Below are 21,550 nucleotides of genomic sequence, written 5' to 3'. Positions count from 1 at the left end.
TCTCGAGAGAGGCGATCGTAACGGTCGGTTTACCAGCTGTATTTGTCTGCGAAGATGACCAGTTGAATCGGCCAGGCGTAGATGTAGATATGTTTGTCGTCTTCCCGAAAGGAACTAACAGCGCAGCCCGATGTCGTGCTCGTTTGTTTACCCCGGTCCCTGCGGGTGTGTCGCGTCAGTACTTACGCTCTCCCGACCACGGGCGTGAACATTTACTTTGTCTTTTGGAGCCCGGAAAACATGAGCCCCTTCGGCACCGTTGCGTTCCGTAGTTCGTGTTTGTACTAAGACTTTTCGACGCTGAGAACTGTCACCATGGTGGCCTTCAGGCGGTCAAAGTTACTGTGACCACCGCGGCGACGTGGGTGGGGGCGTGTCGCCGTCGCCCTCGAATTGACTGACGAGATCGATACCCCCCTGGGTGTCTGTCAGATCTTGCAACTCCTCGTTGCGCTGAGACAGCCGGACCATAAGAAAGGAACGCTGCAGGCCATTCGCCGCAATGTCGTGCATGTTGCAACTCCGCAGGACCCGGGCGAGCATTTGGAAAGGTTTAGGCACTCCCTTCTCTAGGCCTCCACATAGCGCCTTCCTTGACCTCTGGGAGTTAGTGAAATTCGCCATCTGCAAAATGTTGGCCTTGAAGCTGTTAATCATAGTGACCATTACATAGTCGGCCTGTCGGCGGGCTTCGTTGGCAGTGAAAGGCCTCCTCTCGGTCCTCGTAGTCTTCATGACGGTTACCGGGGTTGACGTTAGCTTGTCCATTACTTGTAGGCTCTGGTGCATGGCTGTCATGCGAGCCATGTCGAACCTTCCAGACACCGCGGTAATGGCCCTCAATCTCGTCGATTGGGCCCGGGTGGGCGACTACTCGTTGCCGTGCTCTTCACCATCCTCGTCGTCGGAGTCGATCGTCTCGTGATCCTCTGACTGCTTGGGTTTTCGATGGCGGGAGTGGAGCGTCCCATCAGCCGTTCTCCTGTTCCGTCCATTGGGCTTCCTTGGGGCAACGATCGGTATGCAGTATGACCTTCATCTTCCACCTTGAACAAGAACGGCCTTAGTCTGGATATGGAGTGAGCCGATAGTATTTGGAAATTCGTTCGTAATTGTGCAGGGGCTGATGCGTTGGAATAGCGATGTCTGGTGCCATCGTAGTAGGGTTGAATGGATGAGGGCAGCAGAAGCGACGGCGATTACTTGATGCTGGAGATGGTCGTCAGTCCCAACCCAGCCATGGAGGGAGATTGATGATCAGTCCGTCCCACCCGAAAGAGCAGGCAGTGGTTCCTCCATGATGTCGGAATCCACAACCGAGTGAAAAGCCGCCATCGCTCTGCGAGTATCGCCTGGTGAGGAACAGATGTGCTACTCTGGTGGAATTCCATGTATCCAGGGCCGTTATCAACCCTACGACACGCTGTAGATAGTGGTTGGTTTCAATGGCAAACCCAGGACGTGGACTCAGCAGGCCACAGACACTTGTGGTTCTTGCCTATCAACAACCCGCACCGAGAAATACGATGGACAGAAGGAGGCTCGGCCGTGCCTTTGATGAATCGGAGCGTTTGTCGCAATGCTGAGAAGCTGACTCTGCTTTCTTATCTGCGGGCCCGTGGAGCTCAGTGAAGCCATCCACAGTAAAGCGCCACCCCTGGGGTCCCGGGATTTGGATGACAGGATACCATTGCCATCGTCAGACGGATATCCCATCTGTGGCTAGACAAAAAGCACCGAAGAGGTCTGGCAGAAAACCAATCGGGCCGTACACCGATCTGACAATACGGGAAGAAGGAGATACAAAGTAGCTCCCTCGCCTCCGCTACGGTGGGTTCTGTCGTCCAGACGCTCGCAGGTAACGTCAAAGCCGTTTAGGATAGCGTTCATAGATGAGCGATAATCCGGGCCAATGCGGTTTACAGGGGCACGCAAAAAGGTAATAACTCTCTGATCGGTTCCCGGAGCGGTAAGGATGGTGAACTGGAAGTAAGATCCTAGTCGACGCGAAACTGACTCGGCATATGGGTGGCTACCATTGTAATAGTCTCGATGGGTGTGATGACAGCTCCGAGAGCACGGTGCGTTTCAAGCTTCTCACCTTCATGTTGGAATGATCTCCTCGAACAACTCCCGAGGTCTGCGTTGTATCGGGGGAGAAACAAAACAGACGAGGTGCACCAGCGGCGAAGGCGCGAGGGAGCATATGTCATAGGTGAGGGTCCTCGGATTTGCGAGACCGACACCACCTTGTCTTGCCACTCTGCGTGTGGTCGGAGGACCGAATTTGGTAGCTGCTAGATCCATATCCCTTGGAGAAGGCGATCCGATCGAGCTCTGGTGCGGATTTCATGTTCCTCTTCGGCCAACGGGAGTGGCCGTTTGTTGTATTCGAATGGGATGCGCCTCGTGGCTGGTATTAAGGGCCCGAGTGGACTGGACACAGTTTTCGACAACTTGATTGCGGAATTAGTACGTAGCTACCGCTGATCGACTCAGCTGGCAGTGAACGTCTTGCGCTGCAATTCTAGCGTAACATCATGCGTAGGGCGAGCTGCATGCTGGGCAGAGAGACCCCGGCGAATATGAGAATAACTCCAGGGAAACGAGCGCATATAGCCATCATGCATTTCTCTGATTGGCGTCGTGGCGGCTCGATAGAAATGAATTAAGTGTCTCGGCAACGAGGCGACGAGAACCCGTGATCGTCACATGAGACGAGGAACTGCAGAAGGGCTCGAGCCTTGATGGCCACCGACAGTGTCAACAGCGTCCAAGTCGGAAGAGTTGACACCTCAAACACCTTGTGTTCGATTCGTGGTTACGAGTCCGACTAGACGTGCCGATGAGAGACTGCCTCAGAAGTCAAGACATAGGAACGCTGCACCCAGGCCCCAGCCGTTGGGACCGTTTTGCACAGGTGGCTTTCTGAGAATGGTAGATAATCTTGTGCAGATTCTTCGACAGCCTTTCGAAATTCCTCGACCGAATCTGCAACAGCGATATAATGCTGAATGTGTGGAAGAGAAAGACAACGACGCCAATGAAGTTGGCGATCTTCTCCGATTGGATATTGACGATGTCTTTGTAGACTTGTCCGAGTACGGGAAGAGGACCCTTCGGCGAACTCCGTGATGTTCTGTATGCCTGATTCTCAGCTGTCGAGATCAACAAGCACGGTTCGTAAGTAGAATAGACTCCGTATGGATACTGTCTCTATGGGCCTTGGCGTCGACAGTCCGGGGAGACAACAAGTCTGAACTGGGATACGGAGTCCGGTGGTCGTTTCAACATCGAGCTTGGCGACTATGTTAGCCCTTCAAACCCGTGCGTCGACACAACGGAAGGCCAGAATACGATGTCGAACGCAGTGCTGTGGCGGGTGTTGAGCTTGGTCAAAACCACCCAGGATTCTATCGAAATCCGGTGACTGGGAAGATCTCTTGGTTATTCATCATCACCAACCGGGATTCACCACCAGTACCCCGCCAACTCATTAGCACCACACAACCAGTTAAAGTCTCGTTTCTGATCCACATCAGACGGCGACTTCAGGTTGTTCATCGTCCCGTCGAGCATTGGTGTAGGCCCGGCCCAGGAACGCCCGGGAATGGGATGGACTGCGGGTGTTCCAGACTGCTCTCCTGACCGGTCCAGAGGATACAGTCCAGAGAATACCGTGCAAGGGATTGCCTCTTTGCCATTCTACTGCATAATCAATCGACGAGAAATTGTGGTGTTTTCCTCCCGAGTCTCAATCGTAGGAGACAATGGTGCCCGCTCGTCTTAGGGAGATGGGCTGTCGCAGGATTTCCGAGGTGGCGCATGAGCACATCGATTTGCCGGAAGATAATGGCAACGGCCATGCAATCTCTCGTCTTGCCCATACCCATCGTATAAGCCAGTAGGGCACCCCGCTTTCCCTCCAACACGAAGGTGAGGATCCTGTAGGTGTCGGCCAGCTGGTATGGGTACAGGTATTGTTTGGCACCGACGAGGTAGATGCCCTCAGTAGAGTTCGGATCAATGCTGAACTCGGCAGCTACAGTGGCCCAGAGTTCCACATCGTCTTGGACACGGAGGAATTTTCTTCGAGTCTCGATCGTGAATGTTCAAATAGCTCTGGGACCTGGGTACCTTCGTGGTTCAGGTGGTAGTTCCAGCGGCGTTCGCGTTCCCTTCGACATCGCGACAAGGGGGTGACTGCAATACATACCTAGCTATACATCATTCTCGAAAGGGTCAACGGTTTCATCAGACGCATAGTCCCAGCTGCTATAGGCTTCTATGGCAAATGTAGCACTGGGGAATGGCTTCTGATTCCTCCCGAGGCTAGTTTTCGAAGATGACCCAATACAGAAGTGTGATGCTTGGACATTTGGTCTCGAAGAGGGGCGGCCGCAACACTGCCATGGATTATTCTCTTCTTGAAGAACTCCTACAAGAATTGCGTTCCGGGCAATCTGCGACCGGGCAGATGGACAGCGACCTGCAATCGAGTCGTTATCTAGGCGAGTGTGTATCCGGCGACGTTATTCATTCGGACTGTGCGTTCCCAGCACATCAAGTCAGGGACGATGAAGTAAGGTCCCGGAGGTTGAGGCTAATGCGTTCGGGAGATGGTTCTAGATGCCTGAAGAACGGGAGAACCTATCCAAATCTTGAACCTGTCGAGACAGGAAGCTCCTTCGCGTTTGATGAGAAGCTTATCAGGAAACTTTCTGAACAGTATTGGGCCCGAGTTGGATGGCGGTTATATTGATGAGCAAATTTCGGGTTCAGATCCAGCTCAAAACCCCCGTGTTTCACCGCCTAATGTCTCGATGAGGTTGGCTGTGTTGGCTCATCGTCGGCGAGAAGAGCCGTGTTGCCATCCGCCACGCCTGCGTAGGCAGGGCAACGTAGTTTCTGATTTGTGAAAATGCAGTTCCGGCGCGTGGTCCGCGTAGTTTTATCCTCTGTATGGTCGTTCCTAGATTTGTTGGATGGGTTTCTCCAATGTTCTGTTGCTGACGTTTCCTTCGGGTGCGACGCCCGTTGTTTGGGTCAATCACTCAAGCAATGCTTAACCGCACTGGAGTAGCAGGCGATTCAGCACTCGATGAGTCTAAATCATCGTCCCTAAGATTGATCTCACGAACGATGTGGCCAGAAGCAGGCGCATTAGGACCTGGTGTCCGAGGTTCCGTCGGCGCTCCATGAGAATGTTTGTCGCCATGGGCCCAGAGGTCTCCTTGAGGCCTTCAGGATATGCAGTCATGTACGACCGCCGCTGCTGAGCTACCTTGCTCATGAGGAAATGCAGGACAAGACCGAGACAGTGCACTAGTTTCTCTTCGGTGCGGAGATCGTATCTAATGAGACTTCCCTCCACCGCAAAGTGGAAGATATCTTGTCCGTTGGTGATGAACTTCTCTAGCCATGCCAAATTACATCAGCGGCGTAACGTGGAGATGAGGGCCGATTGTTGAGCTCGACGGGTGAAATAGTTGAACCGTCGGCGACTATGCGGGAAGCCTCCCGCTTTAGCGATGCCACCAACCGCTGGCTGCTGGGACCCAGAGCGCAGTCCTGCCTCTCGATAGCCTTCGTCTTGGTCTCTGGCCGGGGTCTTCGATCTGTGGTGAGATGGACGTACGACAGCCGCACCAGTCCTTCTCCAGGCTCTCAGGATCTCTTAGCAAAGTAGTCATACTACTCAAGACATGGTGGCTTCTTTACATTCCCACTAGAAGCATCTGAAGCTGGAGGCTGTTGTATTACGTCCATTGAAAGTCGCAGGTTGATCGTGGTACGGGGGTGATGGCAGACCACGTTCACATCCAGAGCCGGCATTCGAACCCAGCAGATCGCAACGAACCCTATCGGACGAGCCACGGGAAGCAGACAATGTGACAGATCTCGTAGACGACAGCACCAACGAATCCTGTTAAATGTTTCCGGCCGATATGCAGCGCCAGAATGATTGCTTGGGCGCCTTGGAACTCCAGACTTCCTTCGCTGATGTAAAGTATGAGATAAACCGCACCGCAACACCACCCATTGGATCTCTGTGATGGATGACATGGGTGAGACCTGCAGACCTTTCAAGAGACGCTGTGGACGAAGGCGTAGAGCATACAATCACGGTTGTGCAAAGTTATTCTGATAAGGTGCTGCGTGTTGGTGAAACCCAGGGCCCAGAGATTGTGTTAATGGTGATGTCGATTGACACGCATTCAAGGGCGTAATGAGTCAAGGTCGATCCAGTGTCTTGGGGTTGTCCACGACAATCGGCATGGCCCGTCTGAAGATGGCGGATGATGCACGCCAACATCCAGTGTTTCCTGAGCCCGAAGACGCAGTGGGTTTCAGGCCCCGGGGTTGGCTTTTCGTCGTTCATATTTGGGTAGAGTGTCGATCTAGGGGGAGGCGAATTCGAAAGGCCGGAATATGGTGGTACGCGTATGTTCGATATAGAGAGTCATGAACACGCTGGCAACTTCAACTTGCCTCAGTACATGTAACATTAAGTAGAGAGGGATGCAGTTGCTGGGTTCGTTTCCTTCAGTATCGGTCCCGACTAGGTGGTACGGCGGCGCCCAGCGGAAACTTCGGAGCTGTCGCCCTCGTCGACGAGCCTTTGTGAACCTCAAGGGCCCCTGGTAAAGACCATTGAATAGAGATGATGTAGCTTATTCTGGTCGGATTTGTGGGCGTAGACTTTTGGAACAGCAATTGCGTAGGCAAAGCTTGCTAAACCACAGTGACCTTCATGTTGTCTTGATTCGCTTGCAGATGTTCTCGAGGTCATTGTCCTTTGGGAGGTTTCCGCCAAGGAGCTGGCGGGACACCTGTAGACGATCGAGCTCTTCTTCTTGATCTTCTCGATCCGTTCCAGAGGTGTACGCCGACAAGTTCCACGGGTGGGACAATCTGTGTCCCCTAAGCAAGACCGTGTCGTTGCTGGCCAATTTCTCGAAAGATCGGATAGATCGACTGGTCCGGATAGTTGTAGGGTGGGTCGTCTCCGGTAATGGCCCGCTCGCTTCCGGTCCCGTACTGCGCTGAGAGGCGACGATGCTGTTCACCAGCCGGCTGTGTAATGATCTGGAAATCGTCGACGAGGGAAGTCTTAAACTGCATCATCCCGGAGGCTGAATCGACGGCCGAGGTGGTGCAATACAAGGCCGTTTACGCTTCTTCTTCTAGTCCATTGCGTGTTTGAGGGCGTATGACACTTTAGGCGAGTAGTAGATGGGTGCTCACTCATCTTGCTCGACGTCAGCCAGTTCACCCGGAAACCAACAAGCTATTGTTCAAAGGTTGTGTCTGGGCTTTCTTTGGGCAAGGAGACCAATTTCATCTCGCCCTTGCCACACAAGGGGAGAAGAGTCTGTTGCGACTCCTTTCGATGCTTGAGAAGCCTCCTGTACGATGCGTAGGTCTTGGTTCCGTCTCTGTCTGGTCTGAAGTTCTAGATCGGATGTGACTCCTGACTTTGAAGACACGTGTGAGTCAGCAATCAACTGCCGAACCTTGAAAACGTTGTCAAGGGGGCCAATCCAGAATATCCTTCTGCCCTGAAGTCACATGTTGCAACGTTTTGGGTCCTTGATCAGATCCCAGTCGAGTAAGGGCCCGGACATAGCCAGCAACGGATCTGTTGTCTTGTACCTGGCACCGACCTTGCCCGGGCAGGTTTGATAGCTCGTTATTAGTTGGAGTCATCCTGATCTCAAAGTCCGGACATACTCCTGGGCGGAGAGAACATTGTCTGCGGCTTTGAGAGTAAAACACAGCACTAGAAATTCGCTGTTCTCGAGCAACATAAGAAGCATGAGAAGCATGATTCTCGCAACGTCATGGTTTTTCCTCCGTATTTACCGAAGTCCCTGGGGTTCTGCGATAGGTTGGGCCCTGGGTACAGTAGCATGTAGATAACGGTCCGGATAGGGCCCCAGTCGGAACAGTCGTTGTCGACTTTGGTGATCGTAGGCAACCCATGAGTAAGGAGTTTACATTGCATAGTTCTTGATGACCAAAGTAAAGGCAAAAAGATAGTCGGGAGGCTGAACGGGAGAAACGAGTTGTGGTCTCTCGAGCCAGGGAGAACCATGAGGTTTGCCGTCGTTCATCACATGTATGGCCTGTATTGACAGCATTGCTGAGTTTCTCAAGGGTGGTCTCTGTTCCATGTTGAGAATACGTGCAACCAGGAATCCAGTCCTATAAGAGGTGACGGAGCCGCGAGGAGGACCGCCGGGCGGATGCAAGGGAACGCCGCAGGCACTGAGGACCACCAAGAGGGCCACTTAGGGAATCGGGCCTTGGGTATCGGGCCACTAAGGGTATCGCCACCAAGATCATCATCACTACCATGGCTACGGCCACGGTTCTCCGTCTCAGCCGGCCGTTGGACATTGGGGGAGTTGGTCGTGACCCAGAAGCCAGAATGTTCTTGTGGCCCGGGGGACCGCCGGAGACTGATGCAGTAACCGCGGCAGCGTTCGCCTGGGAACGTGATTCTGGCTTCCTCAGTCGATCACTTGCTTTTCAACTCGCTTGAGAATCTGGAAACTCTGCGTGGGTCTCGCTTGCTCCTATGCAAGCTCATCAGACGTTGACGCGGTAGACCGGGTTTCTGCATTTCTTCATGATTGCTTGTAGAGTCCACAGCAAAGCTCGCATTCGCATGTAATTTCTGATCTTAGAGCACCCTCGAGCCCATTAAAGGCAGATGAATGCTTGTCCGCGTCGGTGCGTTGGACCATTTGCTGCGTGTCTCTTGAGGTGTCATCTCGAACCGGTCTTCGTTGAGTCAGCATTCATTCAATGACATGGGTGACTCCAGTCGTGCTCTGAGCTGTGACGTGGAGGTTGTCAAACGCAAATTGACGGAGATACTCTTATCTGAATACCGACGCGGCTGACGGGCCCGAGAGCGAATGCTTTGTTTCCCTCGCCGTTGCCCCTCAGCAATCGCGAGAAGGTTGCAGCCCCTGGCTGTTCTCTATCGAGATGCCACAGTCGAGAGTGTTGCGCGCCATCATCTCTGCTTTGAGCTCCTCGAATGGCTTCAAATGTGGCTCAACGCATTCGGATCTCATGCAACATGTCGTGCACATGACGATGATGCATTGATGGTGCTATGGAGTTTATCTCCTTGCAACGGACCGCCACTTGAATTTGTTGCTACCACGGCCAAGGTCAATGGGATCTATTACGTATAACGCGTCGTAGAGGCCTTCCAAGCTGCGGTCGAATATACCGATCCCGACGGTCTCCGTCCGGCCGTTGTGGGTGCGTCGGTCGGTGTGATTTCTCCCCACCAGCAGTCGAAGCTTAGAACGCTCAGAGATCGGGGCTCTAACGTAGTCTGGTACATGGTGGACAGAGCTCGCAGTCCAGCACTTTGTAGAGTGGCGCCGACAGTCTTGGTCCTTTGCGGTCTTCGGCGAGGTCGGGTGGGAGTTCGGGCTCGGAACGGCCGTCGTTGATGATGTTTTCGTTGGCGAAAAGGACAATCACACGCGAGGAATTCGGGCCTGAGGGAAACCGGCAGCACTACACACCAGGCACGTCTTATTGTTGCTGCAAGTTGCCCTCAAAAGTTACTGGAATTCGCTCGACGTTTGACCTGATGCTACCATGGAGACACCACACAATGTCATTGCGTATGACGTGTATCTTCTGGCACCAGCATTAAGTAACTTGGAACTCTGGAGGCTAATGCTGAAACACCATCCGAGAAAACAACCGGCGCAAAGGAGGTAGTCCAGTTGGACGACAGAGAGGCAATTCAGAATCCGGAGTTCTCAGACAGCAGTGACCGTGACTGTAATGGAAGTAGTAAGAACAGACAAATCAGTTCGTGCTGTAGTCCGTGCGTATATTACAGCTTCTCGTGTTGTGATAGCAGCGAATGGCACAACGATCTTTCATGGCTTTCTCGCCAAGAGTAGATGTGGGTAAATCGCAAGATCAACGGTACGGCTCCATCCACGACTCAGGACAGCAGATTCGTAGTCGGGTGATTGGTCTCGGTGGGCCCGGGTTGAACGTAAATCAGTATTCAAGGAGCATTCGGGGTCTTGCTGTCTTCGTGAAGCCATCTGGCAGTAGGCAGCATGGCCTCGTGGACACTCCGCGGTGTCAGCTAATCATTGAGCGTGGAACTTCATGATGTGCCAGATTGAAGCCTGCAGCAATGGGAACGAGCTAGAAAGGTTGTCGTGTGGCAGAAGATAGGAAGGCGAGAGACTGAGCAGGGCCGAGACATAAGTCTCGAACCTGAGTCTATGAAGTATCGAAGGGGACGGCGGATGATAACTTACGAATAACGGTAGAGAGGCCAGCAACCTCTGGACGCCGAGAACTCGATATCATGCTGGTCCCGGCGTCTTGGCCCTGCTCAATGAATTGCGCTTCGATAGAGCACAGAACCCATGGGATCATGGGGATAATGTGGCAACGAGGAAGCCGCATAGCTACCGAATTTCCAGAGGCGGGGGCGGGGTTGTAGAGAGCCTGTCTTCAGCACGACGGCTCGGAGATCCATGAGTCATCTTGAATGGCAAGCTCCTCCCGAGTCTCCTTGTCTCTGTATTCAGGTAAGACCCAGAGATTGATCTAAGTCCGTCGCTACCCAGGTGTGGATTTGCAAGTCGGAAACAACATGAAGGATGTGGATCAATATATCGTTATGCCAGACGGGGCGGGCCCGGCGAAGGTAGATCGCATCGTCAGTGCTCCCTTGAATCCGTGCAACAGCTCATTCGGCTAGAAGATGGGGGATTTCCAATCTGGCGAGGAGCGAGGCGCGATGTCTTCTCGACGTTGGGCTCTGCCACCAAGAAGCGAAGGTATGTAGCCCTTATCCAGCAGTCCTATGATTCAACTGCATCGTAGCGCCTGAGCGTCCCCACTGACCTGACGCATTCGTCCCGTCGTCTTTCGGAACGAGACGAGGCGAAGTGTGGTGCTATTGTGTCCGAGTAGCCTCGTCCAGCTTTTCTTTCATTTCTCGTAAGACTTCCTCGGCTGGCTTTCTGTTGGTGTGGTGGGGGACCGGAATCCTGGTTCTCGTATCGGACGTATTCCATCATGACGGCTATAGCAAGCCTTTGCTGATACAGGTAACCTCAGACTATTCTGGAGGGTCTGCGAATCGATGTTACTGTTCTTCGCGATGGCTGTTACTGTTCTTCGCGATGGCTGTTACTGTTCTTCGCGATGGCGTCCTGCATCTTCTGCATGATCTTGGTGCCAGCGTCGTTCGTGAGCTTGGCAAGCGCACGCGTGAACTCGTCGTCAATGGGACACTCGATACTGTCTCTGTTACACTTTGGCCTGGTCATGACAGCCTGACCTAGGAACCCCGACTCGTTTCTTCTTGGGAAGGAGGCTCTCAGCACCATGGGTTTGAGTTCCATGGCCCTGAGGCGTTGGGTGATACTGCCATCTTCAGTCTTCTTTCCTGCAGCGGGAGCCGATCAGAGCCCGCTCGCGCAACGGATCCGCCGCATGGCGTCCAGCACACCACCTTACAGTGTGATGCAGGAAGTTGTTAGCGGGGGCCGGTCAGGGCCGGGGCGCTCTGCCTTATTTGTACCTGTGGCTCTTGGTTTGCTGCCGCCGAGGATAGGCTTGCCCCGTACGACCGAAAGCAGGCCATCTCCGCCCCAGTAGGAGGACATTCAGCATCGTGAGTCGTCTTCGTCTCCGCTTCTAGGTATACTGTCCTCATACCTCTGCGATGCCGACCTGAAGAGCGTCCCCTTTAGCACCACTTGCGCAACTTCGCTTCCTTTCCGCTGGTGTATCTCATCTGCGACAGAAGTTTCATGACCATAATCAGCCGTCTTGAACTTAAAGTCACAGCCTGTTGCCGAGTTGACCAACAGTCAAACTGACTTCTCGAATGTCGAACATATGTGAAAGCCAGTCCTTGCCTCGCGCATATGTTTCACCGTTTGCTGCGCTTCACCGGCACCACAGAAAGCCGAATTCGCCAGCTCCCAATACGGCGGCGTCACTTCGAGTGCCGAGAAGAATTCTAGATATGCTGATGTGATGCTCGTCAGGGCCCGGGGACCAAGATTGAAATGGATGAATGAAAAGACGGCCGAAGATTGAACGCGGTGTGAAGTTGGTCTTGTTGTGATAGTAACATGAAGTTGTAAGGGCCAGACGCGTCAACGTATGCCATGATGGGCCGCTGCTTCGAATCCAAATTCAATATTTCCGAACTGTGGTTGCGGCAACGCAGACGGCTCACTACCAAGTATTTTGGTAGTCAATCATTATGGGTGGAAAGATTGGCAATTCCGTTTCGCCATGACAAGTCTTCGCCGACGAAGAGTCAAGAAGTCTTTCCGGGCTCTGTGAATAAGACGATGGATCAATCTGTTTTTTTTTGGTGGGCTGGCAGGGAGACGGCTGGGGGCCACCCGCCCGGGGTTCCAGCGGCCCTTCATCGGCCAGGCGTACTTCCCATCGATTACGAGCTGCTGAAGACACTTGAACGCCCGGTCAAAGTGATGCTCGGACAGAACACCTCCTTCGTGATGTTCGGGTCGCCTTCCTCCCAACGCGCGGCAATCCCTTCAACCCTCTCGATCGACTTTGCATGCATCTTCAGGGTGGAGAATCACCCATTGGGCCACTTGAGAATAGAGGAGACCCTCTTGGCGGATCTTGGGATCCGTAAAGTTTTGCCATCCGATGAAGAGTCTCGGGTAGTAAGTATAGGACGCTCCGATGGAAATTCTCGTCGGTCCCGGGCCATGAAGAATGATCTCCTTTTTTGGGCTACCCCATGTGCGCCTTGCTCGTGAACCCTAGTTCGTACGACAGAACCGAACTACGCGCTGCTCCCGAATAAAGCGAAGAACCACCGCAACTTCGACCAGCAGAAACCCGCTCGTCCCATGAATGAACTCGAGGGATCTTCGGGTATAGGAATTCGAGGACGACGTTGTGCTTTCAGCATCCGCCGGGAGGCGTCAAATATCGAATGAGGGACGTCCTCACGCAGACAACTTGAGGAAGCTTCTCTCCCTGTCCCATCTTCATGGAGTCTATGATAGCCTTTCTGTGAATTCCGACGGCAATGAGTGGAGATTGGCTTGGGACGGAAGTGTAACTGCACGATCGGAGAGGGAGCTGTTGCTGGCAGTGCCTGGACTGCGTGAGGTACTTAGCAGGGCAACAGGCGGAGCGATTGGATGCCCTGGCTTTACTCACGCCGCGTGATGCCGTATGCAGACACGATCCCTCAGAATCAAGACCAGCACGCCAGGAAATTGTAGTAGGGGTCCCGGGGAATAGGTCCTTGCTGCATGTTGCGATAAAATGAAGAAGGCTTGGATGAGAAAGCGTTGAAGCTGGGATGTATTCCCCTGAGGGCATGTCAAGAATTTCGCTTGCCTTAAGCACGACAAACATGATCTTTTCCCATGCATCAATCAGCTGGTCTGGGGAAATTCTGCCGTGTTTTGTGGATAGTCTCTTGTCTCGGGGAATATCCACAGCTTCAGGCCGAATCTGATACCGAAGTGTCGTCCGGGGGCCCGGGGAGTCAACGTGAAAATCAGACACTCTCTTCTCGAGACTAGAACCGTTTCCCCCCGTAATGACTTGCCCCCATGTCTTTGGGTTTTGTCAACATCGTTGCCGCTTAAGAGTAGTAATACTGTGCTGTGATGATGAGATTGTGGACGGCATCTTGTCGAGAGCGTTGGCATGGGAGACGGAGTCGTGCTGAGGGCACAAGAGCCAGCAATACCATTTCAGGCCGTCGGCAACTGGGGACCGGAAGGAGGATAGTTATGAAAGATACGCTTGGAATGCGGCCAGTGCGGCCATATTTGACGACAAACTCGACTTCCAGAAGTAGAGATTATTTCCGTTGCTCCCCGTGCCTCTGCACAAGCTCGGTTAAGGACGATATTGACGTGTAAGCGTGATTCCTTGCCCACTTGGATGATGCTGCTTCGCGATGGAATTGGCGGTCAAGCCTCTTGACAGTGAAGTAGACATGCTCTGATATAGCATGTGCGGACGATGTGGATTTGAGACCAACACGAGCAGTTGATAAGGCTTACTGAGAATTACAAAATGGTTGTGTTATCCTCTGGCACTGCTCGAAAGGGAAGGGGCAGCTTGTCCTTGAGACAGGAGAAGGCATTGAGCAGTGTAAGCGGGAAATACCTTGCGAGTGCCATGGGTTTGCGCCCCCAGCCCCTCGAAGGAGGGAAGTATGCGAAGACGGCCAAAGTTGCCCTGGGATATTGGTCTAGGTCTGTCAGTCCAATTTGATTGCCCGAGGAGAAGGCACGTGTAGCTGCATTGCGTCAACTTTGGTCGCCCCGGAGACGATACAGCTTTAATGGCATCAAGACGTTTCCGCATCTTTCGTAGCATCGGGCGCCAATTCGTTTCCGCGTTTTCAGCCCCAAGACCTTGAAGGCCTCCATATCGCCACGCTGCTTCCGGGAAATCCACAGATTTCTGGGAATGGCCACACCTTCGAGCCGTGCAAAGTTCGGGCCCGGGTTATATCTGGAAGATGGACATGGAAGCCCGTGAAGATCCCTTTGTTGCCATATCAAGGTGTCTGGCACTGTCTGCTAGTGCACCTGAAAAGCAAGACGGTATTGGAGGGTGTATGAGAAGATTGAGGGTCTGTCCCTTTGTCAACCGGACACCAAACAGTCAGACTTCCTCCAGGTCAGCGCATCACTGGGGCCAAACGACCAACACGGATAGAGGGCTGTTCTGAATCTTGGATACGCGAACCGTCATTGTTGGGAGAGCCGGACGTCGCATATCTTCCCTGGGAATATCGTTTCAAACGAGACATGTCCTCAACCCAAATTCTATCTGGGTCGCCGATGAAGCCGCCCGAAGATGGAGCGAGGATAGTGATATCTGTACCAGACGGAGAAGATGCAAAGCCGTCGCGAGCGCAACTTGGCAGGTTCTTGCAGAGACGCCTTCGCCATGATCGGCTAGCGTATTCACACCGAGAACTCGTATCGACTGCTTGATCCCAGTGCAACCCCGTTTCGGGGCTTGAATCAGGAGCGTGGGCATTCGACAGCCTGGAGTCTTGGCTCCATGAAAGGACAGTAAGGTGCCAGCAGGGAAACCTCAAGTTCGTAGCGTTGCCATTCCGAACAATCTGATAGCCTGCCTTGAGCTCGCTTGTTGTAGGTTACGAGGCGGCATTGCGCCCGAGGCTCTCATTGGGGTTGTGCAATGTTGGGGTTACCGACTTGATGCTGCGTGTTTGACTTGGTCGCTATAAGATGATAAGAGGTAACCAGGTGAACAATTGGTGATGCTAGGTGAATGGCACGCCCCGATAGTCAGGGGCGGCAGGCGTAATTAACAGTGGAGGCTGATTTGCAGAGGGGGCAACTTGAGCAAGTTGTCGATATTGACAACCGCTAAGGGCTGCTTTAGCGTTCTACATCGCATGGAACTTTCCTCCCAGGCACTTTGGTGAAGGATCGACTTGCCAGGTGAGATGTGAAGGCCAAGAGAGGTAGTAGGTGGCGGTGGTGTTGAATCGACCAGGAATGTAAGTTCGGGTGTGTAGAGGGACCGCCTTGTCAGTTGGATGGCATGCCAAGATCGGCGTCTCAGCGTCATTGGAATTAGGATGATATGTGTCCACCGTGTACGAATGTTAAGCAGCGTGCTCGGGCATGAATCAGAATCGAAACCGACTGTTGCTCCTGAGTACGGAGATACGCAAGTACTCGAGACAGTTGCTTGAAGCTGAGATCCGTCTCAGCTGCCACACCCTCTCGAACGAGTTTGTGGGAGAGAAGCCGCATTCTTGTAACCATTATATCATGACTGTATCCAACAGCCCGTGGGGTATTGTGCTTGGGACGACAATTGCGATGTAGTCGTTGTCGTTGATGCCTAATCGCGGATATGACTGCGGATCCGGTTAGGGCAGAGGAGGGCAATGATGATGTGTCGTCGCCATCTTGTCATGCCAGTGGACTCGAAGCGCACACCCTGTAAGTTCGTTTGGGGGGTCGACTGGTGTTCGCCGGACCTTGCGGAGATGCAGAGGTCGCAAAGCTCTAGCCGATAGCGCCGCAGTGAGGTCAAAGACGCGAAGCCCCGGTAGGAGTGCATTAAATCGGAGTGAACTCGCTGATGTGCTTCGAATATGTTACCGTGGATAACCGGAAAATGCAGCCAGGTCCTGGGATTCCGGACGTGGCATCCCGGTTGTTTTGTTTGATGCGATCTGGTTATGGCCCAAATTCTCCGGCCCTGGGCCGATCTTTCGTGACCCTGAACTTTGTCCGGATGCGTTTTGCGACGGACCATGACCACCTCGCGAGTTGGACCCAGAAGGGCCGCCACGGCCGGCCCCACGGCCGTTGTACGAGCCCCTTCCAGCGTAGGGCTCTCTCGGGTGTCTTCCCGTTGCGGCTGTCGTGGGGATAGGAAGCAGGTCGAGGCTTGCGGTTGTGACCAGCTCCACGACGTGTGTGCCTTGGAAAGGGTATGTTCGACTTGTCGGTTGCTGTGCTGCAACAGACGAAGACATCGTCGATGTCGGAGTCCGCGTAGAACTCCGGGGGGAATCGCTCAGGCTGGACTGCTCACTGGAGCGTTTGAGTTGATCCTCGTGGATTTCCTCGACATCGCTGTCGAGGATATGGCGCCAGGGCCGTGTCAGGGCTATTACCAGATAGAGAGGCGCCGCCGCACTCATCCTTTTCGCGGATGCTGGCGATGCCGCGGACGAGTTTACGGCAAGCGGCGATGAATTGCCTTCGAATCGCAGTAGGCGAAGGCAACCTTCGCGATGTCCATCTGTGTGGCGGAACGAACGGTTAATATTGGCCAAGTCTGGCTGAGCATAGTATTCGCCATCTTCCCAGTCTGCTTCTCAAGGCTCGCGTGCTTCGTCTATATGTCTGTTGCACACGACGATAAGCTCCATCTGTTGGAACTCTTCTTCGTTATCCGCATGCCTTCGACCGTCTCGGTAATCGAAGTTGAGCCAACGGCCGCCGTCGTCTGCAACCCTCCGTGTGAGGACCACTGCGACCGCTTGAAGTCTTCGCCAGCAAGGTAATGTCCCTATAGATGGTGACTTTCAGCTCTTGTTGCGCAGAGCTGGTAGATCTTGACATATGTCGTCGGCCAGTGACAGCCCGATCCCACGTTTTGGGAGTCGCGTCTCTTCGCTCATGCTCTGAAGCTGGATTGGCTCGACTATATTGTTCGTAGGTTCTAGTCCTCTTCACACACTGTAGTCGCGTGTCATGGGCCCGTGGTCTCATTAGCCTTGATGCGTGAATTGATCGACTGAAGATGTGTATCACGGGTAGATCGTCGTGTTGATGCCCCGGGCAAAGATCTCCTCATGGATGAACAACCATTAATATTTGGCCACCTTGCTGTTCTCGTTGTCACGGGACGGACCACCGCAGAGGCTTTAAGGCCTCAGCCGGATCGGCTGAGTGGAGAGTGTACTGTCTGCCGATAACCCCTCAACTCAGTCGATGCTTGCAGACACAGCTGAAGAGGCCCCGGGGGTGTTGTCAATGCGCTGGCCAGATCAGTGGCGCACCGGAAGCGACGAACTTGAACAGCAGGTCAGACATAGTTGTTGAGGTAGTCATCGGAGAGACAATTGTATGCTGGGAGGGAGACCACAATGGGTGGGCGAAAAGGTGAGTAAGATGGGATATATCGCCCCAGCTGGCGACAGGCAGATGGAAACCCTTGATGTCGGGTTGATGAAACCATTCCAAATGCCGCTTGGAATGCGATAGACATATATCTTCTCAGTCGAACCAAGAAGTGATTGGTGTGATTCTTTGGGGATATTTGTGAGCATAGAAATGGAGCCAGAGGTGTTCTTTTTGCCTTTGGTTCAGGCGAGTGACCAGGACGAGACCAATATCTGCAATCTCACAAACTTTCATTGAAGGTAGGCGCGGGCCTCATGGATTCCACCAGCATGTTCGAGAAGAAGCTGTGTGAGAAAGCGTTCTGTTATACCATCCGGCAGAGAAGCATGAGTAAGCCGGAGGACCGAGGCTGCAATGTGTTCCTATGGCCGTTATATCAGTGAGGGATGAGTTTCGGGTGAAGGCCGACTTGGATGTCAGCCAGCCCTACACTCTGATCACTACCTCGCTCCAGCATCACCCACCACTGCACTCCATCATACCCACGAATGGGACGGTGAGAGAGGCGTCGCGAAGGCCCGCCTTCTGTGCTAATTCGGGGGTCCACTATGCAGGCTTGATCGAGTCCAGAAGCCTCTGACTCTACCCGCGCAATCGCTGGTGTGAGGAGACGGTATGAGGAACGAGCCCAGAAGAATGAGCCATAGGCATTGCTTGTTCTGTGGGTACATATCGGTTGATACTGTGAGTCTAGCAGCTGTACTGGGGCATCACTCATCCCGCATGTTCAGGCCGCCGGCGCCATCCGAAGTTGTTGCGTGTCTCTTGCCCTGAAGAGGACTCGAAACTCCCTCCATTTGGCCTCATCTAGAGCCGTGTTGTCATGACGGATCACTCCGACGCACCTCGGATTGCTGACTCCCCATGGTCCGGGTTTTCATGATTGGGGAGGTCCAGCATTGGAAGTCGTGGTATCTTTCCCTGGGCAACCACTGCCACAAGGCCCAAGTCGTCTCGTTGGAGCATATTTGCTGCCACATGACCAACGCAGCTGGGTCCAGCGCATGGAAACCGAAACTTGTCCATCGTGAGAGCGATCGGGCGGCTCTAAGATCGCCATCATCTCAATTGGTATCAGTCGAGGGACTATTCCTCCGGCTGACATGATCAGAACGTAGCCATCTTCCACCATTGCTGCTTGATGTTCAAGTGCACCTTAGATTCTCTGGGAAGTGCGCGACGATTGCTGATGTCTCATGATCGGGGATACACACCACAATGGCGGCATGGTGTGTATCCCCGATCATGATCGAGTTGCCGTTGTGCTGCGCCCGGGGCCTCGAGCACGCTGAGACCGAGTGTTATTGGTTGGATATACTTGGAGGCGGCATGATAAAACTTCTGAGTGTGTGCGACATGCTCGTGAGACGTTGTTTTGTGGGAGTTGCTATGCATCTAGCTGAAGACGCCTTCGACGATTCCCACACAATGAGGTAGTTTGGATGATACTTGGGCAACCGGCGCCGAATGCGACTGCTTCATTCCCGACTTGTTGGCAGCGAGCCAGCATAATGCTATCCTCTCTCTCACGCAATCTGACATCTGATGTTCGGCTCATCGAGAAGGCTAAGAAGATTGTGGACTTGCCAGTTATCTGACAACCGCTGCCATCCGACATGTCAACGTCTTCCTCCCGGACTTGCTTTGGAGGATGATTATGTGCTCTCTGATGTTGATGAAATCCGTGTCATTGGGGGGCCATTGCCCCCATGATCCCGTTCTCCGTAAGGGCCGGAGAGCCTTACAATGGAATAATGGTGATCTGACTGATCAAGCTGGTTCTGTGAAGAGTCTGTTGTGAGTTGGTGTAGGTACCGCCAGAGAGTCTCTCATAGGCCCTGGGGCCTGGGGGAAGTTTATGGGTAGGCACCCGGAAGTGGGGCCCCCTTTACACGTAACATTCTCTATCCGGAGGAAGAGCAAGGCAAGATGTGGTATTCTTCTCGATTGGCATTGAGCCCAATGGGCCATCCTGAGCAGGATAGTTGCGTGTCTCGATTCAAAACCAGTCGATGATCCGATTGAGCATTGCTCAAGAGCTTGACGCGACGCATCGGCCCGAACACGCCAGAGGATTGTGGCCACCTCAAGATCCAGGGATCTTCCGCGCAGTGGAGGATGGCCACCCAGACGCTCGGCATCGTCAGCTTGAATTCATCGCTGACAGCGGACTGCCCGGACTGCCCCTAGTTCTTTCCCTTGGCGGGGAGGCTTTCTAGCCGTGCTCAGTGAGTTTTCCCTCCGGAGACGTCTTACCAGGGAAAACGCGTCGTACTCGTCCGTGTCTGGGTTGCCGTCGTGCAGTTCACAGGTAACTGAAAACCGTTTACCGTCGGCAGAGGGCATGCCTGACCTTCCCGTTGCATCCAGCATAATGCGCAGTGCGCAGAGGAACTCACCCTCGTGTCTAATGGTGCCGCTGGCGACGAGTCCTTGGTTGTGGTACAAGTGGGTGAGGTAGATGGTCTGGGCAGGGTTGACGGGGTTGGACTCTGCAACGGCAGAACCAAACTTCTTCCAGCTATTTCAGACGGCAATAACTGGTGAGCCTCGCTGCTCCCGAGGCTCGTCGGCTGCAGACGTCCGGCCATCGATAATCTTAAAGTCGACAGAGGGCAGGACCTCGATTGTGCGAGTGGTATGAGACGTCTTTTTCGGCTCGTAGCACCGTAGGGCGCAACAGAAAATTGAAATGCTGTCATATAGAGGCTATATGTACGCAGATCCTCTGACTATACGTCTGGGAAGAGCAGCTTGCGTGGGCCGATGGGCCTCGTTTTGACCGAGATTTTCGCAGCCAGTTCGAGAGCCCGGTGTTGTGGAAGGTCTTTATCAGATGATCATGGTTGTTCGGGATAGTAGAGAAGGGAAGCCAAAGCCCGTTTCCTCTCCATCGTCCGCATTGCACGCCAGATCATCGTTCGCGGATTGCCTCAGGGCATGCAGGGTAAAATAGCAACCAAGGACCTGAGTAAGTTTGGGCCGGTTGATGGGAAATCGGGAGGTTGCAGTGCATGCCGAAGTCATTCTCCGTTGCATCGGTGTCTTCACGTTGACGCGAGGGAAATTGCTGCGAACAGTTGGGGCGGCGGTCGAGACGAGTAACCCTAGCGGGCGGTTGGCGACCGTTGGCAATATGATGGCCGTGATTTGGGTCAGACTCAGTAGGTCCGTTCTGGCAGGGTTTCCAGGAGACTCTTTTCGGAGTCTTCGGGCATCGTAGGCACCAGTATGAACGACGCCACAAGACTCCGCGTGCCAGGTCTCGCGGTATCGCGAACAGAAACCTTGCCAAAAAGCGGGTTTGCCTCCCGGAAAAGGTTTGTGTCCTGGTTGGCGCTCGTATCGGGTAGCATGGAGAACATCTGCTCGGAGAAATCGGAGCAACTTCGAACGCCTGGATACCTATGTGGATGAACTCGCGCGTACTCAGACTCTTGAGGCAGATTCAGCTTCACACCAAGTAGCTCACGTCCGTGACATCAAGAGCCGACACTCGGTTTACGCCTTCTCGGAGGTTGACCGGTGCTGCACCCATCTGCTCGTAGACCATAGATAGGGAAACCAACTAGATCGTGTTCCAAGAAGGAGACCTTCTATTGATTGGTTAATGGCGCTTCCGACTTTCTCCTGTTGAGTCCCCTAATATGTGAGGGGTTTTCGAGCTTGTCGAGGTCATCAGCGTCAACTGGTTCGGTGCGCACAAAGTCTGCCCTCCTCAGATGGAGTATGGCCGCCGATGTGCATACCAGTCGATCTGATACCGCTCAGAAGGAGCAGAGGATTCTTTGGTGTTATCCATTTTCGTTGATGTTCGAAACGCGAACAGAAAT

The 21,550-nt window shown here is 53.5% G+C and overlaps 2 protein-coding genes across 2 annotated transcripts; both read right to left on the bottom strand.

Annotated features, from left to right (window-relative positions):
* Window positions 1–339: 339 nt before the first annotated feature.
* Window positions 340–768, bottom strand: CkaCkLH20_13181 (uncharacterized protein; the record flags this gene model as incomplete). Its single annotated transcript, XM_038895892.1, has 1 exon — window positions 340–768. The coding sequence occupies one exon, from the start codon at window positions 766–768 to the stop codon at window positions 340–342; it is 429 nt and encodes a 142-aa protein (XP_038738804.1).
* Window positions 769–11,177: 10,409 nt separating this feature from the next.
* Window positions 11,178–21,519, bottom strand: CkaCkLH20_13180 (uncharacterized protein; the record flags this gene model as incomplete). Its single annotated transcript, XM_038895891.1, has 3 exons — window positions 11,178–11,324; window positions 19,974–20,238; window positions 21,467–21,519. 3 exons carry the CDS (start codon window positions 21,517–21,519, stop codon window positions 11,178–11,180), a joined length of 465 nt encoding a protein of 154 aa, XP_038738803.1.
* Between the last annotated feature and the right edge of the window lie 31 nt (window positions 21,520–21,550).

The sequence above is a fragment of the Colletotrichum karsti genome, assembly GCF_011947395.1.
Source record: "Colletotrichum karsti strain CkLH20 chromosome Unknown Scaffold76, whole genome shotgun sequence".
Lineage (NCBI taxonomy): Eukaryota > Fungi > Ascomycota > Sordariomycetes > Glomerellales > Glomerellaceae > Colletotrichum > Colletotrichum karsti.
This window is presented reverse-complemented; position numbering and strand designations above follow the sequence as displayed.